The sequence below is a fragment of the Choloepus didactylus genome, chromosome 4, assembly GCF_015220235.1.
Source record: "Choloepus didactylus isolate mChoDid1 chromosome 4, mChoDid1.pri, whole genome shotgun sequence".
In the NCBI taxonomy this organism is placed as follows: Eukaryota; Metazoa; Chordata; class Mammalia; order Pilosa; family Megalonychidae; genus Choloepus; species Choloepus didactylus.
The window spans coordinates 37,140,120-37,158,257 of NC_051310.1; the positions used below are offsets into that span (position 1 = coordinate 37,140,120).

The 18,138-nt window shown below is 35.0% G+C and overlaps 1 protein-coding gene and 1 pseudogene across 6 annotated transcripts in view; both read right to left on the reverse strand.

Annotated features, from left to right (window-relative positions):
• The window catches only part of PSEN1 (presenilin 1), a 105,908-nt gene that overhangs the window by 33,570 nt on the left and 54,200 nt on the right, over positions 1–18,138 (reverse strand). For all 6 annotated transcript variants that reach the window (XM_037832361.1, XM_037832359.1, XM_037832360.1 and 3 more), the window contains 3 exons: positions 7,942–8,009; positions 3,707–3,927; positions 1,063–1,161 (listed from right to left, as the gene is read on the reverse strand). In XM_037832361.1, the coding sequence (XP_037688289.1) occupies positions 1,063–1,161; positions 3,707–3,927; positions 7,942–8,009 (388 nt within the window). The remainder of the gene's footprint in view (positions 1–1,062; positions 1,162–3,706; positions 3,928–7,941; positions 8,010–18,138) is intronic.
• LOC119531276 lies at positions 12,190–17,165 on the reverse strand (annotated as a pseudogene).

Genomic DNA, 18,138 nt, shown 5'->3' on the forward strand with positions numbered 1-18,138 from the left:
TACTGCCAATACCATAACTCAGACCTTCATTATTTTCTAAAGATTACAGCAATATCCTCTGTTACGTCGCCCATCATCTAGGTCCCCACCTCCTCTGATTCATCTTACACATTGCTAAACAGCCCTGGTCACATTACTTTTCTGCTCAAGAACATTCTACGGTTCCCCAATGACCACTGAATAGAATACAGACATCTAAATCAGTCACTAAAAACTGTCCTCCATCTTGCTCTCAAGTGTCTTCCAAACTCATCTCCTAATACTCTCCCCATTTTGTATTCCATTTTCCAGTCAAACTGAACACTTGAAATTGCTAAAGACGCCTCAGACTTTATGTCTCCAAGTCACTCTTCATGATGAGCCCACTTTTGGAATCGACTCTCACCTGTACTTGCTGAAATCCTCATTCTTAAAGGTTCAATCCAAATGTTGTCTCTTCCATGAATCCTTCCTTAATTCTCCTCCTAGATTTGATGTCTCCCTTTTTTTAACTCTCTTTGCAGTTTTTTATTGTTTCTTTTATGAAACTAGTAACTTTCTGTTCTGGATATTGTTTATCTACTTGTTTTTATCTCATTTCTAAATTGTAAGCAAATGAGCTTACAAAGTATCCTCTACAGTGCCCTGTGGAAGTAGATTAAGTCAACTGATGTTCAATAAATATTTACTGAATGATTAGGAAGAGTATGACTCTGAAACAGGAGAAGACAAACACATTCTGAAGGACCAGCACAACTCTTTCTTTTAAGTTTGTGTAAGAGCCACCTGCAATATATAAATATAACAAGGGCATATTAAGTCTTGACTAACAAGATTTTAAATGGGAATACTGGGTCCCCAATCTCTAAATATTTTCTCGTTCCACCCATACTGAAAACTTCTTGAACCAATGTCAAGTTGAAGACAATAGCTTGCAGGAAACAAAGAGGTCTGCAGGACCTCCATTAATGCTATGCATTTACAATGAGAGAAATTACCATGATAGTGACCATAAGTACATGTATTGGAGTTCCTGTAAATTCTGAGGTGATTACTAATTTGCCATCATTCTGAAAAACTTACAGGAGTAAATAAGAGCTGGAAACAGAGTTTCATTTCTTTCCTGAGCTGTTTCAACCAGCATACGAAGTGGACCTTTTGGACACAAGACTGCCACTAAATCTACAAAGAAAAAAGAGAAAAGACATCCAATAAAATATATTGGCTAAACTTGTAAATGGGAAAGTTAGGGAGAAATTAAGCAAGGGACAAGGTTTAATGCTTTTTTACATAAAAAGATGTTGAATGAATAAGAAATAAATGGTAGGTAACCTGTGGGGAAAAAAACAACTTAAATAAAATAAACAAAATCACACAGTAATAGATGTGCGAAAATTCATGTGGGGTTTGTCTACTGTGTATCAACAAGTCTTCCCAGTTTGAAGGTAAGAGGCAGAAAAAATGACAAGACAGCTTTTTAGAGCTACTGCCAATCTACAACAAGCAGAAATAGGAAAAAACCATTTCTAAACAAATCATACTTATGAGCTATAAATGGAAGCTTTACTTTGAGAGGAATTTAATAAGAAGGAATTTGACTGAATTTCAAAGAGCAGTATAGAAGAGATTAGTTCCTTCTTTTTAAAAACAATATAACTACTACTTAAGGATGCTTGATATAAGAGGGCAGTAAATTCAAATGAAATAAGTTAGCTTATAGGTCTGCATAAGAAAGCTTAGGTTTTCTTTAGTTCTTCTGTCAAATAAAAGCATCTCACAGATATTCAGGTCTTAGATCACATGTGGTGCTGAAAAGTGGTAAATAATGCCATGTTTACTTATTTATAAAAACCAGCAACTCAGAGAGGAAGCAATATGACTAAATTATTCTTACTGCTGATTCTACCAGCATCTCTTTCCATTGACTGAAATTCTTCTTATATTTTCTCATTCATGAAAATTCAGAGTATAGAAACATGGAAAATAATTTCAAACATTTAAAAATATGAAGCAAGTATAACTAAAACTGTAAAGGAAGACTTGACAGCTGTGTTGACACTACTGTCATACATAGGCATTTAATTTAAAAAACTCATGCCTCCAAGTAGTCATGTATCTTTCTATAATAATATGATAACACAGTAATAAAACACACACACTCACATATCCAAAGAAATCTCTATTCAGAGCTTCCAGTTCAATTTTTTTGGAAGAGGGAAGTTTGCCTTGTTCTGAAATCATAAGATTTTCAGCTTGTTTGAAGCTGCCACAACCTGCCACCGTTTTGGTTTTATGACACACTCCCTCTTACGGAACTGCTAAATGATAAACTCCTTATTTTAAAAACAGTTAAACTGAATTAAAAATAATTTTGTTTTGGGAATTTCAGAACAACCTTTGTGACAAATCAAAATATCTTGAGACCTTGTAAAAACAGAATTGAAGATCGTTACTCTAATTGTTGGATACAAAAGCCTCTCATTTTAAAGGAACTCAAAGCTCTGCAGAGATAATAATTTATATCATGAGTGGAAGAAAAAGAGGGTTGATGGTAGAAGTAGTGTGGTGTAGTGGAAAGAATATTGGATTTGGGACTCAGATCCAGATCAAATAGTATACACTTGGGCAAATCATTTGCCTCCATAAACCTCAAATTTCTGAGTAACAAAATAGTGATGATAACCATTTTGCTCACTTCACAGGACTGTATTTAAAAAATAATAACAGCTAACATTTATTGATTAATCTAGGTGTTTCATATGCACTATTTAATTTAATCTTCACTATAACTGAGACTTAGAGGTTGAATGACTTGTCTGTTGGCACACAGTCACAATCAGTGATAGGAGAAGAGTGTGGAGTTGAACCTGGGCAATCTGCCTCCAGAAGTGGTATTCTTCACCACAGCTATACAATACTAGATGAGTCCTTTCCAAGTCATATAAAAGATCACTATGAAAGTCAGGCATATAGAGTTTATGATTTCTAGCTCTAGGTCTGACTTCTCAACTATGAGAACAGAACCAGTTCAATTCTATTTCCACAGACTTTTTCTTCATCAGTCAAATGGGGATGACAAGGTTTCCCATCACAGGTCACCAGTGTCTTATTATAATACACAGGCCACAGAGTATGTATCTGTACAGCTGCCTCGGTTATTCATGTCTGGGATACGTTCTGTGGCATAACAACTATGCCACACTAGCTGTTAAAGAATCTGAACTTTATCCAAATACATTTTATTTTTAAAAGAATAATTCAGCCCAAGCTGCCCTATAAAACTTGTTACTTAATTTTGATTTTAAAAATTTATTGAGCAATTAATGTGCTTTTCAGCATATATTCAATTCACTGAATTCTTACAACTATGAGCAGCATTGTTCCTATTTTACCCAAGAGGAAACTGAAGCACGTTCTAAGGTCATTAAGACTTTAAGTGGTAGAGATGGGATTTGCATCTTGTCTTCTTAGAAGTCATCCATGGCTCCTTCCACTGACCCACGATTGTGTTAAACTGGAGACATTAATAAAACATTTTTAAAGAAATTAACCAAACTTTTTTTGAAATCTTTATATGAAAAAGATTCCACAGCTAACTATTTATTTACTGAATAGCTATGGGATTTAACTATTATCATTTTCCCTGAGTCAAGAAAACTAAAAGAGGAAGGAAAACACACCAGTAAGGCATTTCTGTGATGAACAACTTATCAGTCTCGGGTTTTACCATATACTGAAATCACAGCCAAGATGAGCCATGCAGTCCATTCAGGGAGATACTTGATAAATACGAGGGCCATGAGGGCACTGATCATAATAAGATATGCTTGCTGGAGTCGAAGAGGACCTTTCCAGTGAATGGCAATCATTCCCACCACACCAAAATTCCAGATCAGGAGTGCAACAGTAATATAGTCTATGGCAACGTTATAGGTTTTAAACACTTCCCTGCAAAAATTAAACAGAGATTTTAAAAACTTTATGTATAGTAATCATCAAAGCATTGTTTAAACTATGGCTCCCAAACATTAGATATTCATATCCCACCTTCACATTTCTACCATATCAAATAGCAACTGTACTATTATTTAACACTTTTCTTTAAACTAATTCACTTTTTTCCTAAAGTTAAGCTTATTTTAACAGGAAACTGTATCATTCTGGGAAACCAGTATCACATGCCCCAACTGTAAAAATAAGTATGAGATTATTAAAAATTTTTAAAAGACCACACCTATCATCTAACTCTCTATACTATACTTTGGGAAGGCCTAGTTTAAAATATGTATAGTTGGAAAAAGTTAAACATGCACCAATAAATATCATTATCTAGTACATAGATGATATTATTTCCATACAATGAACTGCAGCACAGTCATTTATACACACTCACACAAATACACTACCATGGAATATAACCATGACACATTGCTGCCTGAAAAAAGAAATGATCTCACTTATGTGAAATAGTGTGTGAGGAGGGAGAGCAAAAGACTGACAGGTTAATTCCTGAACGGATGATACTACTTATCTTTAGGAGATGGGACTCAGGTGATTCTTTTACTTTTTTCTTTAAATCCTATAAAAAAAATTTTTTTTTTTTTTTACAATGAGCATTCATTGTCTTTTATAATGAAGAAAAACACTAGCTTAACTTTGGAAAAAATATCTTAAAAAAAGAGAAAGATTGTAATTATTAAAAATGCCTTGGGTAAATGAAGAGAATGAAGGCATTTATTTATTTAAGCATAAACTCTGGGTTACAGGATTATTGAGGAAGCTGATCCTGCCCTCTGCTTTTGAAATTCCAAGATAAAGTAAATGCTCAATTCTGGACCATCTAGCTATTTGTATTCAGCATTGTAATGCTCAAAAAATTAAAAAAAAAAAAATAGTAATCCTTGAATAGGTAATACATAAGATATAAAATTCATAATACATACTGTGAAAAGTAAGTTTCCCTCACCCACCCTGTCCCACAGTTCCCCTCTCTAGAGGAAATCACTACTTATTTCCTGTGCATCTTTCCAGAGATGAGTCTGTACATATACATATTTTATTATATATAAAAATCCAAACATTTTACTTAAAAACCACTCCTCCCTCCCTATGGTTTTCTCTAGTTCTTTTATGGTTTCACTTTCCTATTTAAATTTTTAATCTATTTGAAACTAATCCTGGTGTAAGTGTAAGGAAGGAATCCAAGCATTTTCCCTAAATAACTACCCAACTGTCCCAACACCAATTATTAAATAACCCATCTGCGCCGGTTTGGATGTATTATGGCCCCCAAAATGCCATTACCTTTGATGCAATCTTGTGGGGGCAGATTGATTATCTTTTTGATTAGGGTGTGACCTTTTGGTTGGATGTTTCCATGGAGATATGACCCACCCAACTGTGGGTGATGACTTTGATTAGATAATTTCCATGGAGGTGTTACCCCACCCATCCAGGGTGGGTCTGAATTAAATCACTGGAGCCATATAAATGAGCTGACAAACAGAAGAGGCTCAGTGCAGCTGTGAGTGACATTTTGGAGAGCAACTGAGAGTGACATTCTGAAGAGGAGCTACAGCTGAGAGATACATTTTGAAGATGGCTGTTGGAAGCTGACACTGACATTTTGGAAAATGCCGTCTTTAGAAAGGCCACCTGGGAGCAAGCAGACGCCAGCCACATGCCTTCTGAGCTAACAGAGGTTTTCCAGACAACAAAGGCCATCCTTCAGTGAAAGTACCTGATTTTTGATGCCTTACCTTAGACACTTCATGGCCTTCAGATTGTAACTTTGTAACCAAATAAACCCACTTTATAAAAGCCAATCAACTTCTGGTATTTTGCATAACAGCAGCATTAGCAAACCGGAACACCATCTATGGCCTATTGATGCTATACAACCGTTGTCATAAACTAAATTTTTTTATGTATTTGAACATTCGTGTAGACTTTTTAACCTTTTCCACTGCTCATCTATTCATGGTGCAGGTGCCACACTATTTTAATTATTGTAACTTTATAATTTCATATCAGGTAGGAGTAATATCCCTTTCATTTTTCTTCCTTTTCAGAATTCTCCCATGTTCCCTAGCTTATTTATTTTTCCAAATAAACACTAGGATCATCTTATCTAGATTAAAAATTAAAATTAAAAATTAAAAAATCTTATCTAGATTAAAAATAAATCCTATTTGCATTTTGTTGGGCTTATGTTAAATTCTAAAATAAACTTAAGAGAGGATTGACACCTTTATGTCATTAAGTCTCTACAAAATCTGGTATAACTTCCCATTTGTTTAAATCTTCTGAAGTTCTTCAGTAGCATTTAAAAATCTCTTAATATGCATCTTGCACAATTCTTGTTTAATCCTCATAATATAAGAGCTAGTACAATGGTTTACCACTGCATACAGGGGCTGAGTTGTTCATGTGAAGGCTGCTGATTTGTTTATTAATTTTACATTCAATTGCTTTACCAAATTTAGTGATTCTTATATTTTTTTGGTTAGTTATAAAACCAACTGAAGAATCATTTTATCTCTAAATATTGGTAATTTAACTTCTTCCTTTCTTTTTCTAGTTTGTGTTCTCTAGTACCTCTAGAACAATGCTAAACAACCGTGGTGATAAAAGAGAGCCCCACTGTTTTCCTGACCTGAGTACAAATGCTTTTTTTAAAAATTTTATTTATTTATTTATTTATTTATTTATTTATTTATTTATTTATTTATTTATTTATTTTTAGGAATGCTTTTTACAGTTTCCCTGTAAGGAAGATTTATATATATATATATATATATATATATAACAATATAAAATGTATGAGATTCATACATTTTATATTGTTAAAGAAGTAACTATTTATTTGTTTAATAAGGCATTTTGTCAAGAACAGGTGTCGAAATTTATTAAATACCTTTTAGCATCTATAGAGATCACCTTATACAGTGAATTATATTGAAATTTCCTAATATTGAACCATTCTTCCAGTCTGCAAACAAACTCCATTTGGTAATAATGTATTATTCTTTTAATGTGCTGCTGAATTCTATTTGCTAATATATTAGTTATTCTTTAATAAGTAGGACTGGTCTATAGTCTTTTTCTCAAAAATTAATATGGAGTTTTGGTATTAATGTTATGCTGGCTTCATAGCGTGAATCTGAAGTTTTTCTGTGTTCTGGAACAGTTTAAATATTATTAGAGCTATCCATTCCTTAAAGGTTTAGCAGACTTTCCATGTGAAATTTTGGGACTGGTGTTATTATTGGAGGAGGTGAGGTGGAACCTCTTCAACAACTTTCTGTATTTCTTCTTTGCTCTGTTTATAGATTTCCTGTCTTCAGTGGTCAGTTCTAGTAACTATTTTTTTCTAGAAAATCAGCCATTTCATATAGATGCTCACATTTGTTTCTTTAATTTGTAGTTATTCCTCCCCACCTCCAAAGAATTAACTCATCAATCTATTTATTAGTTTTACTGTCTCTGTTCATAATATAAGAGCTAGTGTAATGGTTTACCACTGTATAGGGGGCTGAGAGAGAAGCCAGGTTGACAAATCTCTGAGCTTCTCTACTCTCTTCAATGGATCACCTCCAGTTTTTTCTATTTTATATGTGCATATTTTATATATAGCTTCATTTGGGAAAAAAATCCACTGATAAAACAGTTTAAAAGAATGAAAATCAATTAGTACACTTCCAAAATCCTTTCACAACATTCAGATTCATAGATTACTACTATGAAGGATTACTGAGTTCATTCAGTTCTATTTATTATAAACAAGGATCAACAAAAGAATTCCCTATCAATAACGTCTTATCTACCAAGTATGGCCCATATTTGGAAACAATTATAGTTTTAAGAGTAATTCATTAACAAAGTACATGACTTTAAGTGACAATTACAGGGCCCAAACAGAGCTCATTTCTGAAAAACAAGACTAAATATTTTACCACTTACCCTAAATAAATGAATGAGAAAAAGAACAGCAACAACAGAGATGAAATAATAAGCCAGGCATGGATAACCTAGAAAAGAACGAGTATCAATATAATTAAAAGATCCCACGCTTAAAAAATGCAAATTTCTTACTTCAAAACAGTACATTATATCTGTAAATGTTATGCTTTTCAAATGGCAGAACACAAATGACTTTATGGAACATACATATATGGAACTCTATGGTGTGGAGTTACTCATAATATAAAATAGAAACCTCATTAAGACATACACTAAACCCTTGTTTCTTTAGAAATGTGAAATTTTGAAAAGAAAAGAATGTATTCTAAAATACCAAATTATTAACACAATCAACAGTTAAACTTTTTTTTTTTTTTAAGGATTAAAAACGATTTTAATTATACACATATGGTCACATTTTTGCCTTAAAAAAATTGTTGGGAAATGTACATAAGGCCACTTGTAAAAGTACATCATATGTTACTGTTATAATGTCTTATGTCCAGAGAAAAAAGTGTTATCATACAGATTTGCTCTTACTTGGGAGTAGGCTATTCAAAAATACAGTACTCTTCCGTACAAAGAAAAACGTCACATCACATTTAACAAGATGGAAAAAGCATTGGCCTCCATGGTAACCAAAAAATCTCAGTCCAATACTTTCTATTATGCATAATACCATGATTTCAATTGAAAGCGATCCAAAATCCTAGCTTGTCAATATTAACAGTCAACAACTATGTTATAAAACAAAATGTTTCTCACAATAAAAAGAAAGCTGGTTCATACCTCTGAAACCATATAAAGATAAAAAATTTTTAAAAAATCACTCTCAATTTGGAGAAATCAATTTACATTATACAACACTATATGCCAGGTCAAAGACGGCAGGGACATAAATGTACACTAAAATGCAAATGTTTTCCAAAGAGATAAAATAAATTCCATTTACAGCATGAAGGTTTACAAATGTACACTTGTACAACCAAGGTTAAGTGTCACCACTAAATTAGGAAGGTTTGTGTAATAAAACATTGAAACAAGATTTGCTTTCAAAGTGTAAACTTACATCTATTGCTACACACACAATGCATACATTTACAGGAAGCAAAAAAAGCTATCTGAATATGTAATCATGCTTAAATGTTGAGCTATCAAATTCACCTTTCAGTGGCCCCTTTTCACCTTCATCTCATTCCTACTTTTTGCATCTACTATGAGAAAGCAAAGTAAAGCTCAACACTTCCTCAATCTGTCTTTGTAATTCTATAAGCAAAACATAATACAGATTTCCACTCTTTCTCATTGCAAACCAAACTGAAAAGTTAATATGGGACTTAACTCTTCATTTAGTGCACTTAACTGGATGGAAGTGTCACCATGATTTTGTGTTTTTCCTACCTCTTACAACTACTTATGTAGTATATACATTTTTGTACATTACCAGAGACATTTTAGGGCAGTATTTGTATTAAAACCACATCCACTGTAAATAGTGTAAGTTTTCTTCTCAAATCATTTAATTCTTGTCTTACTTGCTGAGTTTTTCTTTGCATGATATTGTGAATTACCAAAATACAACTTAACTCTCTCTTTTAAAATATTAATATTTATGCAGTTGATTGTTAATCTGTTACAAAAGGCTTCACACAAAGGAAAAAAACCAAAGGACAATTATTCTATATACATCTCTATAAACCTGTTGTGCTATGGGGTCGTAGACCTACCAGACTGCAAGCCAGTTTATTAAAATAGCAGTTAAAACTTCTAAACTTTAAAGCAGGATTATTTTCAATGGAGGAATTTTGTAGTATTTCTAAAATAAGTAATTAAAACAATTTTAAATCAAATATTCAATTAAGTGAACTGGGTATAAACTGAACAGAGAAAACAGGCTTTCTAAAACTTAAACCTGACAAAAGAATATTCAAAATCTGAAGTTTCAATAAATATTGCAATGCTTTCTGTGTTTATTTTACATGGTTCATTACTAAGTATTAATATTGCAACTTTCTGAAACACTTATAAGTCAATCCATCATTATGTAGAATTCACACAGTACTACATAAATGGTAATTTTATATAATATCTATGGTTAGGGAAAAATTATACAACCCAGTAAATCTGGGGGTTTTAAAAACAGAATGAAGTAGCATGATAAATTGTCAAGTAATTTCTAACCAAAAGTGAAATTATTTGTAGGCAGATACATTCATTACTTGCTTTAATCTTTCAATGGACTCTACTGTTTAATACAGAAGGTGCTGCTTAACCTATAACTTCTCCAAACCGGCATATCCTTTAACCAGAACAGACCAAGTCAAATCTTGAGGAAAAGAGAATAGAAAACCTCAAAATCAAGAGCATTGCTTGTCTTGACTTTTTATCACCCACCCCTTTCACCAGATCCAGCTGTTGTAAAAATCAAGTTCTGAACTATCAAAATCTAGTCATGCTTAGACAGTCTGTTGATTTTCTCTGTGGCTCTGTTTTGATCACACAAGATCTTTAAAATCAGTGATTGCTAATTCCTTTGAAAGAAACGGTTTCTTAAAAATTCTCTCTTTAAAACATGCTACAATTTGGGAGAAGTTCAACAGAATGGCTTTACATGGAAGGTGTTATTGTATTTAAATATTACAAATTAACTTAACTATCCAAATAAAACAAATTTAATTTCTGGTGTTCTTTCAAAAAAATATTCCCCCAACATTTTATTATAAAAAATTTCAAACACACAGAAAGGTTAAAGTGAATTTTAAAGTGAATACTCATTTACCACCTCGATTCTACCATTCACATTTTGCTGGACTTGTTTTATAACATTCCTATCCCTCTCCCCATCCATTAGTCCATTTTAGTTTTTAATACATATCAAAGTAAACTGCAGATATCTGCACATTTCTCCCTAAATACTTCACCTTTAATAAAATTTTCTAAAGGGAGTTTTTCTGTTTCAACCGCAAAAACAAATCAACTACAACAACAACAAAAAAACCCACAATAAAGCTAAGCAGAAAGGAATCTCCTCACTTGTCTCCCACCCCATCATATTCCCAAGTCTCAACTTTAGAAATAATCCAAGTTTACAATATAAAATATTACACAGTGCAAAAGCTTTAAAGGGCAGAAGACGTAAACTGGCATTCCATATTAAACTCTAAACTAAGGGCCAGAGTTAATATTAAATAGTTGAAATTCCTATCTTTCTTAAGAAAGGTTTTTTGGGAAAGGAGTGTGGGGATGTCTTGTTTTTTTAAGCATTTTTTAAAAAGAAAAATAACCCAGTTAAAAAATGGGCAAAGGACTTGAATAGACATTTCTCCAAAGAAGATATGCAAATGCCCAGTAAGTACATGAAAAGATGCTAACAACACTGGTCATCAGGGAAATGCAAATCAAACCACAATATGGTACCTCTACACATCAACTAGGATGGCTATTGTTTAAAAACAAAACAAAACGGAAAATAAGTGTTGGCGGGAATGTAAAATGGTGCAGCCACGGTGGAAAACGGTTTGGCAGTTCCTCAAAAAGTTAAACACAGAATTTACTGTGTGACCCAGCAATACCACATTGAGGTACATACTCAAAAGAATTGAAAAAAGGGACTCAAACAGATACTTGTATACCAGTGTTCATAGCAGCATTTTTCACAATAGCCAAAAGGTAGAAACAACCCATGTGTTCACCAAAAAATGAATGGATAAATAAAACGTGTTTAAAACATGTTTACAAAATGGATGAACCTTTGAAGACACCCGGTTGAGTGAAGTAAGCCAGACATAAAAGGCCAGATATTATATGATTTCAATTCTATGAAATGACCAGAACATGCAAATTCAGAGACAGAAAGTTTACAAGTTACCAGGGGCAGGGAGAGCAGGGGAGACAGGGAGAACAGGGAGTAAATGCATAATCAGTGCAAGGCCTCTGACTAGGTTGATGGAAAAGCTTTGGCAATGGATGGTGCTGGTGGCTGCACAACACTGCAAATACGATTAATGCCACTGAATGAAAACTTAAAATTGGTTAAAATGGCAAAGTCAGTTATATATATGGTACCACAGCTAAAAATTGGAAGAAAAAAAAAGCATTTTTCTAAATATAAAAGTAACATATTCTTTTAGTGTAACAATTAGAAAATATAAAAACACTAAAATAAGAAAACAATTCCCAATGGGCAATGACAGCCAGAGTTGACATTAATGTTTTCCTCCCAGGCATGTTTTCTACTTGCATGTACAGGCATGTGTAAAGACCTTTTAACAAAATCAGGATAAAGTAGTAGACAGTTTTTACATTCTGCTTTTTAAAATTTAATATTCTATTACAGACACATTCTCATGCCACCAAATATTTTTTGAAAACATAATTTTGAACTGACTAAATAATAATATTCTACTTATAGATGAATCAACAATTTAATCTATCCCTTACGCATGGAACGTTAGACTCTGGGTTTTTTCCCTTTCATTTTGTTACAATTATAATTAATGCTAGGACGAACATCCTGCTAAACAAATATTTTCCTGCATTTCTAATTCTTTTGTTGGGATAAAATCATAAAGGCAAAATTAGTGAATTAAAGAGTACCAATTTTTGTAATTACTGATTATTGATATACATTGGTTTAGTTACTTCACAAAAAAGTCCAGATTAATCTTTATCAAGTTGATAGGCCAAATATGTCAGTTCATTATTTTAATATGCATTTCTTTTTTTGTGAGGTAATATACCACACATCTATCTATCTACTGATTAATCTATTTATTTATTGGTCATCTCTATTTCCTTTATCATTTCTCTGCTTAGGTCTTTTGACTGTTTTCCTATCAGGATGTTCATAATTTTCTTAACGATTTGTAAGTGCCTTTTACATTATAAAAATATTAACTCTTTGCCTGTAATAATAGTTGTAAATATTTCCCTATTTAGGTTGGTTATTTACCTTAAATTTTTATTGTTACCTGAATTCAAAACCTCTTCTGACGACAACTAAATAGCATCCCTTTTTAAAACTTTTTAAAGAAAATCAGGTAGTAAAATAAATCCCTAGTTTAACTTTACTGTCTAAAGGCTCCAGGAAAAAAAAAGCTGCTGTTACCAAACCTTGAACTATGCAGGCCAATATTCAAGTGACTTTAATAAGTTATAGTTTCATCTAAAACAAATGATATGTAATCATTATCTGCCTTTTCTATTTCTACCCTTTCCAGGTTTTTTGGTCTTTTGGCTTCTGGTACATCTCACCGACATTGCACAACCAACCACTGACATGACAAATCCTCAGGGTTTATTTCCAAACAGGTCCTGGCAAGTTTCTGAACTTCTAACTCAAAAGCTCCTTTTATTTTGTACTAGGAGTCAAAGTAAACAACTTGTTTCTATAGAATTGGCTGTGCTTGCCAAGACTTGAACATTAAAAGAACAACCACCAAAGAACTAAGTATGGAATTCCGGCTGAGTACAAGTTTGTAAAAGTCTGTCTAAAATGAAGCAAAACTTAAAAATACACAAAAGTTACCAAAAATATATCAAGATAGGTTCCAGGTAAAATTGAGTAAGCACAGTCATCCTGTCTCTCCCATGGAATTCAACCATAGAACCTGGATAGAATGCATGGAGGAGCTACATGAGGCCACTAAAGTAAACAGAGGCAGGTGGGTAGGATAGAAGAGAATCAGAAGTTCCACTAAAGTGGCAATGAGTGTACCACTCTTTTTCCTCCATATTCCCTGACCTGAACTCAACACAACCTGAAACCCAGAGTGGGCATCAGTGAGACAATGAATGCTCAAGGAGAAACCCTCTACTTCTGGCTTGAGGAGCAAGAAAGGGGTCTTTTAGCACTCAGAATGCAAAAATCCAGTTTCTCTTTTTTCCTTTTTTTTCACTTTTCCATTTTTCTCTCACACCCAGGCCACAAACAATCCTGTGGTGGCAGCATGATCCTAAAAGTCAGAGGAAGGGGAAATTTCCTCTCCATCGGAAGAGCTATGGTTCTGAGAGAGTGAGGTGAATGGCCATTGCTTTATTTCTCTCTTCTTCCTCTTGCTGCTTGGCCCTGACGTGGGGTGCATAAAGCCCAGCTTTCTGGCTGGAGGAATGGAAAAGGGAAGCCCAAGAGAACCAGGAAGTACCTGGGAGATGACAAAAAGAGAGAAGCTTAGGAAAACAACTTCTTAAAGCTGTTTATAAATTTCTGGGCTCACCTGTGAAGTGCATTCATGTGGATATGAACCTAAACAACATACACAGACTCTGACAATTAAATTATAGATAGAACATCCCTTAAGTCCCAGATTGGTGATTAGAGTGGCACAAACATGGGACAGAACAGAGCAGCACAGCAAAAGCTTTGAAAACTGAACTGACATTGCAACAATATGAAACAGAAGGCTGGCAGGAACTTTCAGCCTGAACCCAACAAGATGACTGGCCAATAAAACAAAATATGAACCTTCTCTGTAGGATTTAAACAAGACCCAGAGGCTCACAAGATAATATTCAAAATGTCCCAAATATAATACAAAATTATTTGGCATATAAAGAAACTAGAAAAACTCAACTTGCATGAAAAAAGACTCAACAGACATCAATGTTGAGATGACACAGATGCTGGAATTCTAACAATTTTTAAAGCAACTATTATAAAAATGCTTCAAGAAGGGCAAATACTCTTGCAATAAAAGGAAATACAGGAGAACGTAAGATGGCAGCCAGGTAAGACAGGGCAAAAAAACACCTCTGTGAAAAATAAAGATAAAAACCAGAAAGTGACCCAGAACACCAGGTCCAGCGATGCACCAGCCAGACAAGGTCCGCTAAATCCACAGGGACCATGCATTTGGTGAAACGGAGTCTGCATTCTGAAACGAGTGAGTGAGATGGCTGAAAGTCCAGCGGCCACGCTGCAGTGTGGGGAAACAGGGGGTTGGCGTATGGAGACGGACTACTTTTTTTTTTCATTGTAACCTTTATTTCCCTCCCAAAAGCTATTATAAACATCATGATAAATATTTAGAAAAAAATCAATGATTTTAAGCTCTGTCACTTCAAAAACATGAAGCTTTAAGTTTCTAAGTAAAAGGTTTTACACTTTTAAGACATTTTGTAAAGTTTTGCTTTTAGTTGCTTTATATGGCATGTAGCAGTCCAAACCATTCACAATGCTTTTTTTTTTTTTTAATGCTACATTGCAGATTTCCTTTCCCAAAGACTTACTTTCTCTCCCAAACCCTTTGCCATTATTTCCTAAAAGGATATTGCTTTTGACACTACTGAGCCGACTCATGGCGTTTGGTACCTTTTGTTGCAATGAGCATTAAACAAAAACACACCTTTTTAGCTACAGGTGTGTTTCTAGTGAACTTTGCCTGGACGGTATTGACAATTACGTAATCTTCTCAATTAACTGACAAAATATTCTAGGTTAGGCAGAAAAATAATGAAATTTTAATGATTTTATTTCACAAATAGATAAAAGTAACTCAGGCTACAGACTGTAGTTGGTTAGAAATGATTTCTCCATAAAGTAGTGATAATTTAGTCACATATATACATACGTTTACCACAGTGAGGAAAAAAATGGTTTAGAAAGAGGGGTTTTTTTGTTTTGTCTTTGTTTAAAGGGGTCACTAAGAATAAACTTGCTTAGGAATTCCTTTTTAATAGTTTTCTGAAATAAAAACATGCTTTTATCACAGTGGAAAATACATATTCATTATCTATTCACTTATTCAGCCAAAGAAATAAAACGTTGATGCTACCTTCACAGTTAACGGCACCTGGCAAATCTTAACTACTTCCCAAAAAGACTAGGGAGTTCTGTAAAAGAGTAAAGGCATTTGGGGGTTTCTCAAGATTTAGTTGACCAGACACAAACTGCAAGAGACCAGGTAAATGCTATTAATGATAGCAAACTAGGTACTAGGTACTACACAAAGACTATATATATTAACTCGTAGCATATTTTATCTGCACTAAGCAACAAATGACCTCCCTTCAGCCATTATAAACTAATGGACTGTGGCGATTCTTATTTCATGGTTCCAGGCAAACAATCAGAGATGTAGCAAATAATAAATGTGATTTTTCCAGGCTTGCCAGTTGCTAAAACAGAGTCTCCAGGACTACACTAGATGCTTATAGCAGATCTGCACAGGCTAATTTTAAAGTGCATGTAATTATTAAGGGATAATAATTTCCACAGAAGCCTCAGCCTCTGAAGTATCACGGTAAGGTAACAGTTATATAAATTCATAAACTTTAAATTAATATAAAACAATCTCATACAAAAACTTGTTAAGAGGCATCAAGTCTCTTGTAGGCTTCTTCAATGAAAGTGAACATATCCTTCATCTGGGATGAATTATGAAGAATATCCAAGTCCTTCAGAACAGCATTCTGGTTTGGGATTAGCATCAAAATTTCTTTCTGAAGTATTGGTGTTTTGAGACTGTTCTGAGAAAGTTCTGGAAGAGAGAGTACCTCACTACCATCCATTTGAAACATCTTTTTTACCTTCTCCTCCTCTTCATCCACTTCACTTGTTAGAACCTGAAGTTTACTTTTGAGGCTTTGAATATTCCCAGTCATTGACTCTGTAGTCTCCACTATTTTATCTATTTCTTCCTGCAGTAATGCCAGACCTTCTTCATTAGCTCTGTGCTGTGTCCTTTCCATTTTCAGTAGACTTGACACATTAGTTAAATCTTTCTGCTTTTTTGGGAGGGACTTCTAGCATTTCACACAGCTGCAGCAATCTTTTGTTCAAGCAGTTGGGATGATATTGAATTTGTTCATTTTCTTTAAAATTTTTACTTAAAATTGCTATTATTACTGTTTCCATCATAGATTGCAAATACTCTCTGCTACTCTTTGAAAGAGGTTGCCAGGTTTTTCTCTTGTTGGATGCTATCTTTAGCTGTTTCAGATTAGCATGCTTTGTTTCTCCTGTCACTCTTTCTCTGACAACTCCATTTCTTCATCATCAATTTTTCTTTTTGGATTTCTTTTTAACTTTTGAGATTTTTTCGTGGAGGCATTTGCTTTGTCAGGCATCCTGATATTAGTGGGAACAATTATAACAGGGCTTCAAAAATCACTAGCTCCACTTGGAACACTGCTCAGAGTAACTGGCGCCCAAACAATCGAAAGCCAAGGGACCCGGAAGTGGTTGTGGAGAAAGCGGAAAATATACTTCTTTAAAAAAACAACCCAAAAAAAAAAAAAAAAACCCAGGAGTGGCTGTGGATATGATGGGGAGAACCGCACAGTGAAGCAGGGCAGGAGCGGGCTGGGCCAACGTCTTGGTGTCTGGCATGGAGGATAGCCCTTCCCATACCCACTGCTGATTGTCTCGGGGCCAGGGGAGCAGAGGGGAGCCAAAAGGAGAAAGAAACCGTGCCCCTTGCAGCCATCTCCCTGGCGGCCTGGGGACACTCCAGCCTGGGGCCAGACCCACAGCCCAGGGCTGCACCAAGAAACCCAGTGTGACGGGGAGTCTTTTCTGCAGCACCGCGCACATGCCACAATTTCAGCCATAGACACTGGCCTTTAGTACACCCACAGCTAATTGTCCCGGAGCTGGGAAGGCGGAGCTGTGTGAAAAGGGGGAAATTAACACGTCCCATTCAGCCATCTTTACAGCAGGCTGGGAGCGCCCCTGCAGGGCCCGGTGGCCCAGGGCTTCCCTGGCGGGCAGGCGTGCACTTGTGACATGGCGCAACCTTCCCTCAGCAGAGGTCCTGGAAGAGCACGGCTGAGAAGGGGAACCCGCTCGGAAATTCCAGGGACCCTACACCACTGCCAGGGACTTGTGGGTCAGCAGCGGAGACAATCTGTGGCAAGACTGGAATGAAGGCTTAGGTTCTTGCAACAGTCTTAAATCTCTGGGAACACGTGGGAGGTTTGATTATTGAAGCAGCCCTGCTTCCCTAACCACCCAGACACATGCCCCACATTCAGGGCAGACAGCAGCAACAACACACCCAAACTTGGTGCACCAATTGGACCCCACAAGAATCAGACCCCCACACACCACAAAGACAAAGCTGGGGAGAACTGACTTGAGGGGAATAGGTGACTCGTGGATGTCATCTGCTGGTTAGTTAGAGAAAGCATACGCTACCAAGCTATAGTCTGACAAATTAGAGATCAAGTAAAGCAAATGCCAAGAGGCCAAAAACAACA